At 39.5% G+C, this 19,279-nt stretch overlaps 1 protein-coding gene across 1 annotated transcript in view; it reads right to left on the reverse strand.

The window, feature by feature from the left end:
* Nucleotides 1-19,279, reverse strand: part of LOC147688814 (transmembrane channel-like protein 2) — a 523,112-nt gene that overhangs the window by 273,325 nt on the left and 230,508 nt on the right. The window contains exon 12 of the mRNA XM_086939828.1: nucleotides 17,356-17,484. Within this exon, the coding sequence (XP_086795954.1) occupies nucleotides 17,356-17,484 (129 nt within the window). The remainder of the gene's footprint in view (nucleotides 1-17,355; nucleotides 17,485-19,279) is intronic.

Below are 19,279 nucleotides of genomic sequence, written 5' to 3' on the forward strand. Positions count from 1 at the left end.
TCTAGTTGGGACAGAACACATTTTTCTAGGGCTTTAGAGAGGAAGGGAAGGTTAGAGATAGGGCACAGATTGTTCAGATCGTTAGGGTCGGCAAAGGTTTTTTTTAGAATGGGGGATATTTGGCCAAGCTGAAGGGAGGCAGGAACGCAACCGGAAGAGAGTGGGGAGTTGATGATAGGGGCAATGATATGTTTGTGTTCTTTAACTAAATGGGCGGGGAGGGGGTCATTTGAATGAGACGATGGTTTGAGTTTTGAGATGATATTGATGATATTAGTTTCAGAAATAGGATTAAATGTGCTCCATGAAGCATTGTTTTTAGGAAGGGCATTAGTCAAAGAAGAAACAGACTGGGTGCTAGTAAGTAGGGGTTGGGCGGGGTGGTGTAGCTGGAGGGTGGAGGAAGTAAGAGAAATGGCGGTGCTAGGGAGGGAGAGTTGGTTGGGCAGCGGTGGTCGGTAGGGAGAAGGAGTGGCGGTCGAAGAGGGTGAGTTAGGGATATTTGGGATGGTGAGTTGGGGGGAAGGAGGGTGGAGAGAGGGAGGAGGGGAAGAGAAGGATAGTTCAATGGTGTTGACTTTATTAGAGAAGAAACTGGCAATTTCTTTGCATCTTTCCACTGAGGCTATAAGTTTAGGATGGCCAGAGGAAGTTTGTTTTTTAACAATGTTAAATAGTTCTCTGGGACGGTTCTTAGCCTGGTCATGTTGAGACCGGAGAAAGGTTGCTTTCTCATTGAAGATATGTTTTTTGTAAAGGGCTCTGTTGGCTCTGAGTAGAGGTAGGTTTTCGGAGGAGGGATGACTTCTCCAGGTGCGTTCTGAATGTCTATGGGTCCGTCTTTCGTTGTTGAGGTCGGCGTTGAACCAGGACTTGGAGGGGATGTTTTTTTGTTTTTTGAGTTTAATTGGGACAATAAGGTCGAGGGAGTCGAGTATGGAGAAGTTGTAATGATCAGTGAGATCATTGGTGTTACGAGAGGGGGGGGGGGATTTGGCGAGCTTTAATTGTGGATTCGAGTTCACCCGGAGGGATGAGGCGAAGGCTACGAGTGAGTTTAATGGGAAGAGTGCTGATAGGTGTGGGGGGAGTAGAGGGGCAGTTCAAGGAGAAGAGGATGAGGTGGTGATCAGACCAATCAACCGGAAGTATATTGGAAAGAGTGGCCAAATCCTTGTTAGTAAGGATAGCATCTAGGGTGGTGCCTTTGCTATAAGCAGGAGAAGGAATCAGGCACCAGGTGCACTAGTGGTGACAAGAGTCAGGAAGGAAAGGGAACTTTGGACAAGGATTATGACTGGTGTGGCAAAGTAGCTAGCAAATAAATTTTGAATATAAATGAGAATTCAGTTAAAACTGTGTTGGATGATGTTGTGGGGGGTAACATTGCAGATATTTGCAAACTATGGGTCACCTTATACTATTATCAAAACATTCTGGAGAGAAATATTTGTGCAGAAGGTAGGAGACACATTACTGGAATCTAACATTCAGCCTTAAGGCATAATAGTGAACGTATTGATATGGTCAGTTTCTGATATTTTGTCTTCAAATTAAGAATAGAAGTATTCAAGGAGTAAAACTGTTGTTGCTGAAAAAGGACCTCCAGTTTTGGGTTAGTTTTATCAGAGAAAGATACATATTATACTTGACCTGAATAGTAGGGAAAAAGCCTTGGTGGTTGATGATGGGGTAAATATAGGTAATGACGTGCTGAGTACGTGTCCTAAGGTTTTCAGCAACACATTGGGGAACATTAATGGATTTCAACATTGAATTATTTTGAAAGCTAACACTCTCTGAAAGTACACAAAGTGAGGAACATTCCTATAATAGTAGGAGATGAGGTTTGTTAGGAGGAATTGGCTGCCCTGGCAGTAATCGAACCAGTTGAAGAATCAGACTAAATGTTTAAACTGGTGGTAGCGAGTAGGAAAAATGGTAACATCAGGTTATGTATTGATTTACGCCACCTTGACAACATTGTCATCGATTTATTTTCGTTACCAAAGATAAATGAAATGGTGACATGTTTTAAGGGGGTGTAGTGGTTTTGCACCATTGACGGTATATCACCAAAATTAATTGACTCCTGGATCGATGAGACTTATGCCATCCATCACCCCTGAGGGTTGTTTTTAGTTTAAGTGGATGTTCTGCCTAGCTTTGGTAGTAGCTGTATTTCAAAGCTTAAAGTTTAAGTTGTTTCTGAAGGTGAATGGCTCAATGTTCTTGCAAGATGATATTTTAGTATTCAGACAAGGTAAAAAAATACATGACGACAGGTTCTCGAAGATACTCAGGCTCAGATTATCATAATATGATTTGCACTTGTATCACACAAGGTGTTGTTAGGGCAACTAAATACTAAAGTCAGATCTACCAAGCAATGAAAGGACACCTTGCATGGCCCTGCATTGCTCTTTAAATATGGAGCTACGCAAGCCAGCACAAGTCACTGCTTCGCATTCTTCCTCTTTGGGAAGGTGTATCATGGGTGGAGTGTGGGTGTGCTTATGCATCCACCCATGGATTTTGGCATTCCCAGATTTATCAAGACTGGTAAACCTGGAAAGGTATCAAAATGCTACGTCTTCCCAGGTGAGGCGCAATGAAGAGAAATATATTAATTTCTCTTCGCTTCTTCCTCTTTCTAAGTGTGCTGCATTTTGCAGCACACTTAGAAAGAGGAATATGCCTCTTTAGATCGTTGTTATGCATGTGGGTGTCCCTTCATGCACAAAACATCCTGCCTGCGGAACAGGCACCATTGCACCATTAAGCAAAGCTGCCTCTGTTGGCGCTAGGCAATAGACTGTGCATCAGTAGAAGTTTGATAAACCTGGGCCTAAGTATATTATGGAAAGGATTAAATGTGGAATTTTCTAAGTGCAAATTTGCTGAACGAAAGATAACTTACCTTGGTCGTGATATTGGTGAAGATAGTATAAAACCCAAGCCACTTTTTGTTGTGCTACTCAGAGTGCATCAGCACCTGCTAGCAATGACGATGTAAGATTAGTAAAAATTATGCAATATTCATTTTGAAGCTTGCCAAAAAATCCTATCACATTAGGTAGCAGTTAAAGACAAAGATCGCATGTGTGTGGTCTAGTGAGAGTCAGGAAAATGTTGTAGCATAAAAGCTGCTATTGAAAGTGTGTCAGCTCTAAAATGTTTTGCTCCAAATGCAGCCAGCGTCGTCACCAAAGATGCTAGCAGTAAAGAGTTAGGGGCTGTTATGTCCCGATAGATGTGAATGGAAAGAAATTCATTATTGCTTTTGAATAAAGATTGTTGTCCCCCGTGGAAGAAAAGTATTCCATTATGGAGCAAGAAACGTTAGCTTGTGAATGGGTTGTGGACCATTTTAGAGCTTTTATTTAAGGGAACCAATTTACTATCTGTTGTGATCACAAACCCTTGGATAAAATGTAAACACCTGAAGGCACTCTAAGTGCTTCTACTAGGATTGATTTGCTATCAATGTGAATACAATAATATGAATACAAGATTGTCTATGTTCAGCGTAAGGAAAATGTAACTGTGGATTTTTTTGTTAAGAATGCCAGCACAGTTGGAGGAGTGTGAGGATGACAGGTGGAATGAGTTCCTAGTAACCTTTGCAAATTATTTCAGTACTCCTGCCATCAAAGGCTTAGTACAGGAAGGATAAGACGTTGTTGGATGTAATGACATATGTGGGTGGTGGATGACCTAAGGATGAATGTATGGATGGATGAGTTAATTAGTCTTTTTTGGGAAGTCAGATGCGAAATGACTTGGCAATGGCTCAGTTTTAGGATGTGACAGAGCAATACCTCTGCATACTCTACATGATATGACAATTAGTTGAGGACAGGAGGGGCATTTTGGTATGGGTAGAATGTAATAGGTAATAAAATAACCTCTATGGATTGTATTTGGCCATTGAAACGTTTGTGAGAGAGTGCCCTAGTTTTTCCTCGGCCGACAAACCCTTGCAAACAATGAGAACTCCCATGGCCTAGGGCTGTACATCCAAGAATCAGTGGGAAGCAATTGCTGTTGACATTGTTGGTCCTCTGGGTGTTGATCATTAAGAATATACTTGTTCTAATTGATTGATTTTCTGATTGGCCGGTGGTGAAGGTAATTGACAAGGCAGAACTGACTCTGTTTTTGGAGTTTTTAGACCAAGTTCGTGTAAATGTGGTACAATTAATATTTTCTAAGACTGAGAAGTATTGTGATAGGATTGGCGTGAAACATAAAACTACTTCATTGCATAATCTCAATGAAAATGTCAAGTTTGAGATGTTTAACCGCGTGATTTAAGAACCTATATAATTGGCTATTTCTAGTAACACTTATTGGGAGATACAGCTTGGTAAAATTATGTGGGCTTATAGGACACCACTAATGAATCTGTTGGATTGTTTCCTTTTGTTGTAATGAGAGGTAGAAATCCCAGAACCAAGTATTGTCCAGGTTGGTTAATCTGCACTGGTGTGGAGCAATGGTCTGTAGAAGCAGTCTGGGATAACATGAGGGAGAATCATAGCATAGGTAAATTACATTACCACATGAACAAGGGGCCAAATGTGTAGCTATCAAGGTTGGTGAGTGGAAACAAATGAAAAATCCAGGTCTGACCCTTTGAACGAGGTGTTTGTGGGGAATGGTAATAGTCTGGTGAATACTCATGGTGGGAATGAAGGTATGAATAATGAGGATAGAGCTGAGTCTATTGGGAAGAAAAGATATGTTGATGACATGATGGAGATAAAAGCAGTTCTGAAGATATTAATTATGCAATGGAGAAGAATACCAGTTCTGAAAATGGTGATAATGTGATGGAGAGGAATATCAGTTCTATAAAACTTGCAATTAAGTGGTAATACGAGCCACACTGGAAGCTTTGAGGGTGTAGGAGTAAAAGACCTCCAAAGTGATTGGAAGATTATGTTCTAGGCAATGTTTGATTTTCTTGTTATTAGATTACAAGTTTTATTGTTTATGTTCTAGGCAATATTTTATTTTATATACAAATCCCCTGCACACGTTTTAAAGTAAATACATAAAGTTTCATAAAATATCACAATGATGCATGTCTTTGTATTTTCAGATGTCATTAATTCAAGATCTTAAGCCTTCTTAGCCAACACGTGTTTTGTTGCTGTTACAGGGGGATTACCCTGTGACTTCCTCAGGGCTGAGGTCAGTTTCAATTAGTCTCTTAGTTCCAGTGATAATTCCAACCTGGAAGGGGTTCCTATAATTTTCAGATTTGCACAGCTAACACGCCACAGCCTGTAAACTTACACAAAAATGTAAGTTTACCTCTGTGAATCAGAACCTAGGTGTTTTTCTATGGGAGATTTAAGACTTACAACAAGTTAATTACAGGGATATTTTCACCTCAGGATTCTGGGTGACATCATAGACAACTTAAGCTTCACTCTCATTATCTCTTGCCGTCTACCTGTTGTGAATCAGAACCCCTCAGTGAAAAACATCACCATTAATTTAGTTACCCATCTATTATTCTGTAAGTATTTTCTAAATTCAAACATGTAGCACCATGTGAACCAGAAGTGGTGACGGCTCAAATGATAGACTTCACAAGGAAATGGGTCTATGGAATCCACTATGAAGTGATGAAAGCATAAACCAAGTAAAAATGCAGACGCCAACCAGTAGAGGGGCCTATGGGCTCCCCTAGAAGCCTTACTGAAAATAATCCAGAAGTGATGAAGTCCTATGTCTTTCAGGACCAAGGCCTAGCTTTCTGCCAAATTTGGTGTAGATCCATTCAGCGGTTTTGGCTATAGCTGTGTCAAAGGTCCTATGAAAAAAACGAATAGGGAAATTGCTCTTTGGGACCCCCTTTTGCTTGGCCCCCTCTTGATGGATCACCTGAAACTTTCCCTAGACAAATTAGCCAAAAAGTAGCACCTTTTAGGCAGGTGTCATGGAGATGCATCAAACTAGGCCAAAGTTGTTAGCAACACTATAAATGCATTTCCTATTGATACATAAACCTAACTATAACATATACGTACATATATATATATATATTCACTGAAAAAACCATAGGTTTGACACCAGTTATAGTTAGATGGAAATTTTACTGACATAAAACCAATGAAATTCCACGTTATAGTTAGTTGGACTCACTATAACTTGCGCGTGTAATGCACTGCTGATGACATCACATATTACATCACTCATGACATGGTCAGTTACATCACTCATGACATCACTGATGACACCATCCTTGTGACACAGTGACTGATCTCCTTTAACTGTAAAGTAACCCTTGAAACACATATTCAAAAATAGAAACTAACATTTTCAAAAAAGTGGATATACCCATAGCAGTTACAACAACGAATTCAGTAATTTCACCATCTATGTACACATTCACACATTCACCAACAGTTTTATATAGTCACTCATACATATACTCACTCATCATATGTAGTGATACACCTATTCATCCTGTTACACACCGACAGTCATCAACAAGTTACTCACACATATACTCACATATGCAAATAAACTAATAAACATCCATTTATTTGCATATACAGATATACACACACTACCACCTTACTTCTAAGGAAACTTATACATATGTACTCTTTTAAACAATCACTTATAGAAACACATACTTATTTAAACAGGAACTCTTACAATCTCTTACTTTCACATATACTGACTTATATACATCAATACTCACATATACTAGATTAAAATGTATCTTGTTACTGATAAACACACTACTGAGATAGGCATTCAATCACTAACACACACATATACACACTCATCTACTCATACAGTCCTGCACATATGCTGTTTTCAAAAAACATACAAACAGTGAGTCAGTCTTTGATGCATCTATGTGCTAAGTAACACCCCCACCAAACCATACAGACACTCATACTGATACTAAAAAAAACATATAATAACCCATATACACACACATGTAGCTACTCACCAACCCATACAGCCACTTATACACAAAGTGAAACACTGATACATATATTTAAATTTTTAAACATTACTCGCTAATATATGTATTCACTAAGATACACTTAATAAGCCAGTTACCAATCAATTTTAAAAAAAAAATCCATTTAGACACTTATTTAAACATTTATTCTTCCATCGACCTTTACATATACATATATAAAACATATTTATTTTTCAGAAAGACACTTTCACTGGATGGTGTCATCAGTGATGTCATGAGTGATGTAACTGACCATGTCATGAGTGATGTAATATGTGATGTCATCAGCAGTGCATTACACGCGCAAGTTATAGTGAGTCCAACTAACTATAACGTGGAATTTCATTGGTTTTATGTCAGTAAAATTTCCATCTAACTATAACTGGTGTCAAACCTATGGTTTTTTCAGTGAATTTCATAGGTTTTTCAAATGCTATCTCCTAACTATAACGTGTGTAAAACCTAGGGTTTTTTCAGTGAATTTCATAGGTTTTTTGAATGCTAGTTCCTAAGTATGTAATCACGTTCGTAACTAGATAGTGTCACCGCCTACACGTCCTGAGAAGCGCATGTAAAGTCATGTGACTTGAAAACAAGACTTCCAATTGGTTCTTAGTAGTTTCTGTTCTGGAATTTACACGAAGCACTCCACCCACTTTCCTCACAATCTTTTCTACTCTCAAGAGACAACAACATCGAGCATCTTCCGGAAAACTTTGCTGAAATGGCTGCCCTTTCGCATTCATCTTCCGAATCTGAAGGAAATGAGCGACCACCGTTAAGAAGAAAAAAGGAATCTTTCATTTGGCAATTTTTTACTTACCCTAAAGATCAAAAGAAAGTGAATGCGCCAAAAGTAACCTGCACGATATGCAATTCGGAGCTCTCAAGGGGAAATCCAAATAAAAAATATTCCTTTTCTATACACACCATGCAGCGGCATGTTAAACAAAGGCACCCTGAGCATTATGCAAAAGCATCGACAAGAGCCCTGGCCACGCTATTACCATCAGAGGTGGCAAGCACATCTTCTGGTGGACGACCTGTATCTCCATCGAGTGCTGAGATGGACTTGAGACCATATCTTGCGAAGGTGCACATGAAATGCAACGAGTGTGGAGAAATTCTTTTGTACGGAGAGCAGAGCCTCGTTCTTATTCAACTCAAAATTGAAAGTCATAAATGCCCCAAGAAAAGATACATTTCTTTACTTCATTTTCATAGTATTACATACTGAAAAATGTAGCAGCAACTTTAAAAAATCGAAAGCATCATAACACTTGTTTCCAAAAAAAACAAAAATAAAAAAAAAAAAGTTCTTTTCAGAACTACCTCTTTCTACCAAAACGTGCTCCAAGAGCATATTATGAGATGTTTTTTCGCCGCTTTATTTTAGTGCGAGACCGGGTGCGCGCACCCTCCTATCGCGTACAGGACCTGACACTTGCATGTGAAGTCATGTGACTTCAAAACAACACTTCTAATTGGTTCTTGGTAGTTTCTATTCTGCAATTTACACGCAGCACTCCACCCACTTCCATCACTTTCTTTTCTACTCTCAAGAGAGAACAACGTTGAACATCTTCCCGAAGACTTCGCTGCAATGGCTACCGTTCCGCATTCATCTTCCGAATCTGAAGGAAATGAGCGACCACCTTTGACAAGAAAAACGGAGGCCACGCTATTACCATCAGAAGTAATCAGCACATCTTCCGGTGGACGACCTGTATCTCCATCGAGTGCTGAAATGGACTTGAAACCATATCTGGCGAACGTGCACATGAAATGCACGAACTGTGGGAAACTTCTTGTATACGGAGAGCAAAGCTTTACTCTAATTAAACACAAAATTGAGAGTCATAAATGCTCCTAGAAAAGTTAAATTTCTTCACTTTATATGGATAGTATGACATACTGAAAAATGTCGTAGCAACTTTAAGAAATCAAAAGCATCATAACACTTGTTTCCAAAAAAAATAAAAAAAATAAAAAGTTCTTTTCAGAACTACCTCTTTCTACCAAAACGTGCTCCAAGAGCATATTATGACATGTTTTTTTGCCGCTTTATTTTAGTGCGAGACCGGGTGCGCGCACCCTCCTATCGCGTACAGGACCTGACACTTGCATGTGAAGTCATGTGACTTCAAAACAACACTTCTAATTGGTTCTTGGTAGTTTCTATTCTGGAATTTACACGCAGCACTCCACCCACTTCCATCACTTTCTTTTCTACTCTCAAGAGAGAACAACGTTGAACAGCTTCCCGAAGACTTCGCTGCAATGGCTACCGTTCCGCATTCATCTTCCGAATCTGAAGGAAATGAGCGACCACCTTTGACAAGAAAAACGGAGGCCACGCTATTACCATCAGAAGTAATCAGCACATCTTCCGGTGGACGACCTGTATCTCCATCGAGTGCTGAAATGGACTTGAAACCATATCTGGCGAACGTGCACATGAAATGCACGAACTGTGGAAAACATCTACTTGTATACGGAGAGCAAAGATTTACTCTAATTAAACACAAAATTGAGAGTCATAAATGCTCCAAGAAAAGTTACATTTCTTCACTTTATTTGGATAGTATGACATACTGAAAAATGTTGTAGCAACTTTAAGAAATCAAAAGCATCATAACACTTGTTTCCAAAAAAAAAAAAAAGTTCTTTTCAGAACTAACTCTTTCTACCAAAACGTGCTCCAAGAGCATATTATAGGATGTTTTTTCACCGCTTACATTTAGTGCGCGACCGGGTGCGCGCACCCACCTATCGCATACAGGCGTCGAGACACGCATGTAAAGTCATGTGACTTTAAAACAACACTTCCAATTGGTTCTTACTAGTTTCTATTCTGCAATTTACACGGAACACTCCACCCACTTCCCTGGAAAACCAGTTTATCGAAAACCTTTTAAAACTCCTCTTATGAAATATTCGACATCGTTCACATAGCAGAGTTGTAAATAGCACTATATACACTCCGTCCCTTAATTATAAGAGACTTATTGCTATGTGAGAACAACTTTTGTTTTCACGCGATAATGTGAAATGCTGAGCCTGTTACATAATTTTATTTCACATATATGTTACTATTCTCCTTCGAGCACTAACACCGTAGAAAATACCACCAATAGCGGTGATGTTTTTTACACCGAAAACGGGCGATTTGTATCGATTAGAGCCCTTACAATTATAAAGTTTTATTTCCTAAGTCTCTGATCTCACACTGTGCAACGTGGCTCCCCTGTGTCGTAATGAGGTCCATAGACAAAAACTACAGGGCCAGCATTATACACATGCACAGAACTACAAAACCACAAGAGCCACCATGTTAATATATATCCTTAATATAATAAACCTCTGAGAATAAATACATATTTCCGTGGCACCCCATAAAAGAAATTTGGCGTCCTCTGACTCTGCTTCATTACCAAACACCCTAACCCCCCGCCCCCCTCACTCTTCACTAAACTCCACACTCCACCCCACCCGGACCCCCTATTACAAACCCCCAACCTACCCTCCCTGCCCAAACCCACCATGAACCTCAAACCGCCCCTGGAAAACTTATAAGACACAGGATTACTAAAACTCAAAGAATAGGCAACAGGCAGATAATCTAAATAGTACATAAAGGCACATATTTTTTCCATAATACTATTGAAAAATATGTTCTATTTTTTATAAATCTATCATGCATCTGACCCTCTAGAACCGCTTTCAAAACGTGAACTATAAACCTCTACTTTTCATTTTCAAACCATACACTTTCAATTACATTATTTTTTTTTTTACAATTCATGTAATGTTACACACCTTTTCTAAAATACACCAGTCCCTATTATTATTTATAAGGATTTATTTTCAGTCTTCATCAGTGACACTTTCTTAACATATAATGAAAATCACTGTAACTTTTTAAACGACAATGCTAACGTGGTAAAAATAACCCTTCATTTCCTTTCCTTTAAGAATGCAGACTATCTACCCCACGCATGCGTTTCTTGATCTTTGTATTTGGCAGCGAATACCGACCTTGAATCGGAAGACATGAACAAGACCTCCATTGTCACATTTAAAACTGAACGTTGCATCTGCTCACACACATATCTTTCACTTAGCTAACATTCACAGAAAACAGCATTGATGTAAAAAAAAAATTGACCTTGCTTTACAACTTGGTCAAATAACTCCCTTATTTTTTAACGCATCCTCCACTTCAAGAAAAGCTACTTTTTTTATAACTACTAAGCAATATATAAGTGACTAGACTCCTAAAAAATTTATCAAGTCATTCTGCTCCTCTCCACTGCATAGCCGGCGACCTAATTCTGTGGATTTGCTATACAACCGGCAGTGCTGCGCCGTTTCCTGTACCATCTTGGGAAATTCAAAATGGATGTCCCTCCTGCCTTCGCAAACGAGCCGGACTACTTAGAACTATTTCGACAGAGAATGCTTCTGTACTACGGCACATTACCACTCTCAACTTTGAATACTTCATATCGATTATCATTTCGACATTCGTATTTCACCTGTGTGCAGCCTGTATTTCATTGCCTGAGCTGTGATTTCACATGGGCCCTGGATTTATATCTCTGCAATTTGGTACCTCCTGAACTGAATTACAATCACCTCATGAATCCGTTACTTGATCATGAACAGCTTTGCTACAACGGAGGGTTTATGGCCTTTGCAGCGATACAAGGAGTTCTGGGTCATTGGAATATATTCGCAGCGGCGCAAGATTTCCTAACAGAGAGCTACATCGAAAACCCACCGAGCTGTCCTATGATGGTAAAAGACGCTCCAATAATGACAGATCATGAATGCTCCTTTCATCTTCTCAATTGGATGGCTGACATGTTTTCAGATAATAACAATGATTTCCTGTTAGAAGCACTTGCTGCATACTTTGCCTACACAATGGACGGTTAACTCTTTCCTAACAGAGAACTACATCGAAAACCCACCGAGCTGCCCTCTGATAATAAAAGAGGCTCCGATTTTAACAGATCATGAGTTCTGTGTCATTGGAATATATTCGCAGCGGCGCAAGATTTCCTAACAGAGAGCTACATCGAAAACCCACCGAGCTGTCCTACGATGGTAAAAGACGCTCCAATAATGACAGATCATGAATGCTCCTTTCATCTTCTCAATTGGATGGCTGACATGTTTTCAGATAATAACAATGATTTCCTGTTAGAAGCACTTGCTGCATGCTTTGCCTACACAATGGATGGTTAACTCTTTCCTAACAGAGAACTACATCGAAAACCCACCAAGCTGCCCTCTGATAATAAAAGAGGCTCAGATTTTAACAGATCATGAGTACTGCTTTACTCTTTTCCATTGGATAGCTGACATACTTTCAAATCATATAAGTGATTTCCTGTTACAAGCAGAAGTTACCTATTTTGCCTAAATAATGCTTCAATAACTCTTATACAAGCCATTGACGTCCTCATTTCCTTTTGCTTCCCTATATTCTTCACGTTCTTTTCCATATTTTCTTTTGAAGAACAGACCTATTGGCTTTACTAACAGTGGACATTATGATTTCGTGTTGTTTAAATTTTGGTCTTTTATGTGGACTACATTTGTTTCTTCAGCTACTCGATTTTCAACTTTTTTTTTTACAGTATAATCTCAACAATTCTATTGCACATCTTATCTAAGGTTATTTCAAACGTACTCGATGCAAAACTCGCTAATATATGCTACATGTACCCTAATTAATGTGTAAATTATAAACGAGTTTTTTATAACTGTAAACGCCATTTCGCATCTCAACTGCTTATTTCCACCTCACACGCCTCTGCTCCTTTAATTTTCTATAAAATTATTAATTTAAAATACTTTACAGAAAAATATGTTCTTTCAACAATATTTCCATTGTTACTTGTGCTGTATTTCAAATGCAATACTGCAACCTTCAAAAGATATCTCAATACAGTAGTTCTCCTCAATAGTGATTTCCGCAGCATCCAACAGATTACATACATGCACCTCTCGCCATTTTGTCGCTTTTGGCGCCTTTTTTTCCCCGTACACGGTAACATAACACAAACTTGATAGTGCTTCGCATGTAGACAGCTGATTGATAAAGTAATGATGTATAACCACTTGCATTTTCATATATCGTTTCTAAACTGAAAGGCCAGAGACCTTCTTCCATTTATTAAAATATAATATACTTCCTTATAAGAGTGTACAATGTTTTTTTCCAACTATATTCATTTTTCTTCAACTATAGCGTTTGTATTCCATGTACTACTGACAATACCAATTACCGTGTTTTTTGCAATTTCTGTACTCATATTCCATAATGATTTGCCTTTAAAACAGTACATTTCTAAATAAACATTTCAAATATTCACGGTTTCTCTTTTAATCCATAATCTCAACTGAAATGATTTCATATTGAAAAACTATTCATGGGTTCCACATAACCTTAACTGTAGTCACTGAGGACCTTATTTATGAAGACCTTCCGCCGCCGCTGCCTCATTTTTTAAAATAGGAAACAGTGACGCACCGGTGGCGCAAGACCTTCATAAATAAAGTCCTGAATGTTTTCTTTTCTCGACCTCACTTACTGATACTAGAACCTGCAAGCCAATTACGGCCCGTGAACTTTTTCTTAGTAGGTCGCGCACCGTACAGACAGTTATACCACTGTTAAAAAATTTTTTTTATTGTTACCAAGCACCGCCACAGTTCCGCTTCACTCAGAGTTAATCACTGTTCCCACGCTACTACAGGCCAAACGCTATGTCGTATTTCTCTCCTTATCACCCTTTCATCTCTACAATAACAAACAGTTCTCCGCCTGCCACCACAGAACAGAGTCAGACACAGAGGCACCAAAGAGTGAACCCATCACCAACTGCCATCTCCGGCTGTTTCCATGGTTACACCTCATTCTGCACCTTGCTGAAGGCACAGGTCAAAAGTTCATGTCCCAACGTTCTACAGCAAACTAAGAAGACTGTTTTCCCTCTCGAAACACTTGCCAATACACAGCTCTGTTACATGTCTTGTTTTTTCACACCCAATAGTACTTCTCGTTTAACATAAACATTAACATGCAACGTACTGTTCAATGTCCACTTATTACAATCAACCAATCATTTTTATTTTTTTAACCACACCCAGCCTCTTCCTTTTTCTTTATTTAGAATTTCAACTTCTAACTACCATTCCACTTCCAGAACCGATCGGAGGACGACTACAAATCCCTTGAAAATGAAGGTCTGGCTAATAGGACACAGTTATATTCACTGGAGTGAAAAATATGCAGTAAGCAGACGAATTTGCAACCTCGGCTTACCAAATGTACACATAACATGGATTGCCAAAAGACGATTGAAATGTCACCAATTGATTCCATTGGTGAAAACTTTTATGCATCTCCCAGAACCAGACCTTATAATTGTGCACTGTGGTGGGAACGATCTAGGCACAATCACTGGGGTAGGTCTGGAAATGCTTCTAAAAGACACCTTTCGACAATTGATGACACTTTTTCCTCGATCTGCCTTGGTATATTCCAATATATGCCAAAGACAGAAATGGAATTGGTCCAATCAACATTGTGCACAATTTGAAAAAGCAATTATAGCATGGGTTCTATTTACCACAACAACTTGCGATACCACATGCAAGACGTCTATAGGAGAGACGGAGTTCATTTCACGAATGAGGGAAACAGAATCTTCCTCTGCAACATCAGGCTCTGCATCGGTACTTACTTATAAATGCAGAAAACACTCAATTAACACAAGGGCTCTTTTCAGAGCCACCTTATATCTAAGCACTCAAACTTCTGATTTATCTCCATTTTCACACTCTTGTAATTAGGTGTGCGCGACCGGGTGCGCGCACCCCGTATTTTTTTTTGGGAAAAAATTATATCTTTTCGCGTTTAAGGGCATTACTGCACACCCCGAGAAAAGCTACGCAGCAAAACAATCTCTACCTTCTCCCCTTTCCATGTTTCAACGCTTTGAAATGAACAATATATTTACTCGCAGTGACAAAATGGCGAACAAAACTTCCTGATTTCCTTCGAATCGAACGTTAACAGACGTCACGCAGCAAAAAAAAAATTCCGCTCACGCGCAGCCGCTTGAGTGCGCGCACGCGTGCGCGCCTATAGATATATAATTGACTTTAACTTTAATTTTCTCAACAACTACTGAACAGATTTACACCATTCCAAAAAAAGCGTAATCTGCGAACCGGACTCTACAGTTTTGCCAAATTTCTTATAAATCCATTCAGCCGTTCGACCTGCAGCCGAGTCTAAAGGTCCTATGGAAAATAACATGCAGAAAACACGTTTTGGGACCCCCCCTTATATCTCAGCCCCCACTTGACCAATCCCCCCCAAACTTTCAGGGAAGGAGCGCAGCGGACCTTGACTTTGAGAAATTCGCTAAGATTCTTCAACCAGGGCCAAAGTTGTTCCAAATAGAATGTTGAGGATTTCCTATGGAAAACAATCCTAACTATAACTACCTACTGGCGACCGCCAGTAGGTAATATATATATATATATATATATATCTATACTACTATTATAAAGGAAGAGCTTTGAACCTTTGAGGCGGGTAAACTCGGGAACCACAGCGCCAATCCAAACACCCGATACATCGTTGTAATTGGCAGGGTCTGTAGATGGACATAGGCTATATAAAATAAAAAAATATAAGTTATTTGAAATATTTACCTAAAAAAAAAAGTAGTCCCTTGGAAGTAGCGCCGGCCGGCCGCGACATGCGTGCTGACATCAGGAGCCAGGGAGGAGCGGCGTATAGCAGCGCGGGGAGGAGCGGCGGACAGGCGGGGAGGAGCGGCGGACAGGTAGGGAGGAGCAGCGAGGAGCGGCGGACAGGCGGGGAGGAGCGGCGGATGAGGTAGGTGAAATACAAAAGCTACAGGCGGGGAGGAGCGGTCAGCGTAGGTGAAATACAGGCGGGAAGGAGTGGTCATTTTAAATGAAGCAAAAGAGGTAGCAAACCGTGCATTACAAAAGTGAGAATCGTGAGCCAACAAAATACAAGAGCTAGCAAACGGTGCATTACATGAGGAAAAAGTGACACATGCAAAAGCGTACAAACGAAATATAGAGTATAATACTGCAATATATGAAGGAAGGCTCCGGGGGACCCACGGACATTACAAAAGTGAGTGCATTAGAAAAGTGAGAATCGTACAAAAGTTAGAATCGTGAGCCAACAACATACAAGAGGTAACAAACGGTGCATTACATGAGGAAAAAGTGGCGGGGAGGAGCGGTGAGCGTAGGTGAAATACAGGCGGGGAGGAGCAGTGAGCATTAAATGAAGCAAAAGAGGTAGCAAACCGTGCATTACAAAAGTGAGTGCATTACAAAAGTGAGAATCGTGAGCCAACAAAATACAACAGCTAGCAAACGGTGCATTACATAAGCAAAATGTGACGTGTGCAGGTTACAAAAGCGTACAAGGGAAACATAGAGGTATAATACTGCAATATATGAAGGAAGGATCCGGGGGACCCACGGACAACGTCGGGGTGGGCAGGGGGTCCTGAAGCATGATTGCTCCCGGACAAGGTCGGGACGGGCTGCTAGTATATATATATATATATATATATATATATATATATATATATATATATATATATATATATATATATATATATATATATATATATATATATATATATATGTACGTATACGTTGGCCTCCCTTGTGTGCATGCATGCATATGCACGCATGGTCATCCTTGAATGTTTTTGGAATAAAGTTTTAAAAAAGCACACATTCATCAACAGCTGCCTAATTGTGTGCGCTGCAAAAAATATTTTTTAATCAAAACGTTTGCTGTACAAATAGTGATACTCAAAGGCATGGATCGGTTTCAGATAATGGATGCTTTATAAAAATTTCTCCCTGATGCTGTAAACAAGTATTCTGAAATAACCTGAGAAATGATGCCTGTATTGTACTGAATATCGTGTGTTGAGCTGCTTCGAGGTTGCTGTATTTTCCCCTTTACTTTCAATGACCTTCCCTCATTCAGTATGTCGTACTTTTGTTGTAAACAAATATAAGCACCAAAAAAAAGATACTTTGATTCTTGGGACTAGCAATCTCCCTTTTAAATGAGCATTGCTTGCAAGTGTAAAATCATGCCTTTGTGCTTTTGAGTGCTTGTTCATTTTTAAGGCTGCGTACATTTCAATAATGCTTTCCTCTTTACATTCCAATGGAGAGTTTCTTTTCTGCATAGTCTTAAGAACTTTAATCAAATACATAAGTACGAAACATTGCTACAGATATATGTAGTGTTGAATGTCACTTACAAATCCAGCTTCAAGGTCCCAGCACCAGCAGTAGTTCACAAATCTGACGAAACAAGCGCGCAGGAAATCCCCAACAAGTATGGTTACATAGGTCACGAGTATGTCCGATACAGTCAGTCTGACGAATTCCTGCAGTGGAACATGAACAACATTAAACACTGAATAAAAGGGTTGCAGGGAGGAATAGTGGACAGCAAAAAGCGTTTATATGTGTGGCACGTTTGGGAAACGGAGATAACTAAGATAACTGGATAGAAAAGTTGGATCTTCGTAGCCACAAAGATTTGTTGGACACAACATTTGGTGATTTAAATTAGTACGGTGATATGATGAAGAACAAAAAGAAGGCGAAAGGTAGAACTGTAATAGCTCAAATTAAATAGTAATAGAGGAGTGCAGGATCCTTAAGGAACTGATCTGTCGTCGGTTTCACTTTAGTAACAATAGGACACTGCTTGAGTAAACCTTGAATACTGTTGGGAAACTATTTAGGGTAATAAGGCATATGCCCACATTTATCAAAGTAAATTGCATTAGCAAACAGTGCGAATCGCAATTTTCAGCCGTTTGCGAATGCAATTTACAAAATTGGGATGCATCATGTTTTTCGCAATTTTAGAAATCGCAATTACGTTGCGATTTCTAAAATTGCGATTGCATTCAAGAAATCGCAATTTGAGATTTCTTAAATGCAATGCATGAACATTTTAAATTTGCGAATTCGCAAATAGGGAGAGGTAAATTACCATGAAGTTGACCTTCAAGGTAATTTGCGAAAACTTTCAAAAATGCACAAAAGTGCATTTGTGAAAGTTTCATTTTACACACACACATGCCCTTGGGGCATGTGTGTGTGAAAAATGCACTTAAAGTTATATTTCAGGGGTGCGGGGGTGCAGTGGGGGGGGTCCTTTGGACCCCCCCTGCTGCCTTGAAATTGCAATTTGAATTTGCGATTCGCAAATTGCGAATCGCAAATTGAAAATGACTGCCCATTCATTCCTATGGGCCTCTAGGCCCATAGGAAACAATGGGAAGGGAGTCCTTAATTGCGATTCGCAAATTGTGAATCGCAATTGAGGAAATTTAAGAAATCACAAAAAAAATTGCTATTTCTTGGTGCATAGCCGTTTGCAATTTCTTAATTGCGATTCCTTAATTTTCGCAATTAAGAAATCGCAAACGGCAACAATGATGCATGTGGCCATAGCGTTTGTTTTCAGACAGGCTTTTGAATTAATTTGGAATCATCTGCGTGATGGAAAAGGGAACAATCAGATGCCAAACACAACTGCTCCACCTGCATGCCCTCCAGGTGTAATATTGTGCAAAGGCAGCTGTTATAGGATGACTGACTAGGAATAACATAAACTCAGAAGAAGGTGTCTATCCTATCCTGAAATATATGAGTACCATTGCCTTCTCACTGCACTCTTCAAGTTTACTTTTGGGGCAGGAGTTGCTAGTGGCTGCTCCCCCCTTTCAGTTACTACCAATTTCCTTCATGTTACCTCCCCTTTCTTATCCATCACACTAGAGGGAAGGATATCATGGAATACAAATAAGAACTCATACTCCCTCCATGAAAGACATATGTAGCATATGCCATGCCATGCCAGTGAAAATACATGTGAACCAAATAAGCATGGTATTTGAAACAAGTGGAACGCAGATTCGGGCATTTATTTCTACATTCCAGAGATCAAGGGCCAGATGTAAGCCGAAAATACCGAATTTCGGCCTTTACCGACCTGTATTTGGCTTTTGAGATGTAGGGGACACACAAACATCCGAATCGGTAAATTTACAGAATTTGTAAATTTACCGATTCGGAAACCTCACCGAATCAGTAAATTTACTGATTCGGTAAATTTACTGAATCGGTAAATTTAACGAATCGGTAAATTTAACGAATCGGAAATTA

The sequence above is a fragment of the Lissotriton vulgaris genome, chromosome 10, assembly GCF_964263255.1.
Source record: "Lissotriton vulgaris chromosome 10, aLisVul1.2, whole genome shotgun sequence".
Lineage (NCBI taxonomy): Eukaryota > Metazoa > Chordata > Amphibia > Caudata > Salamandridae > Lissotriton > Lissotriton vulgaris.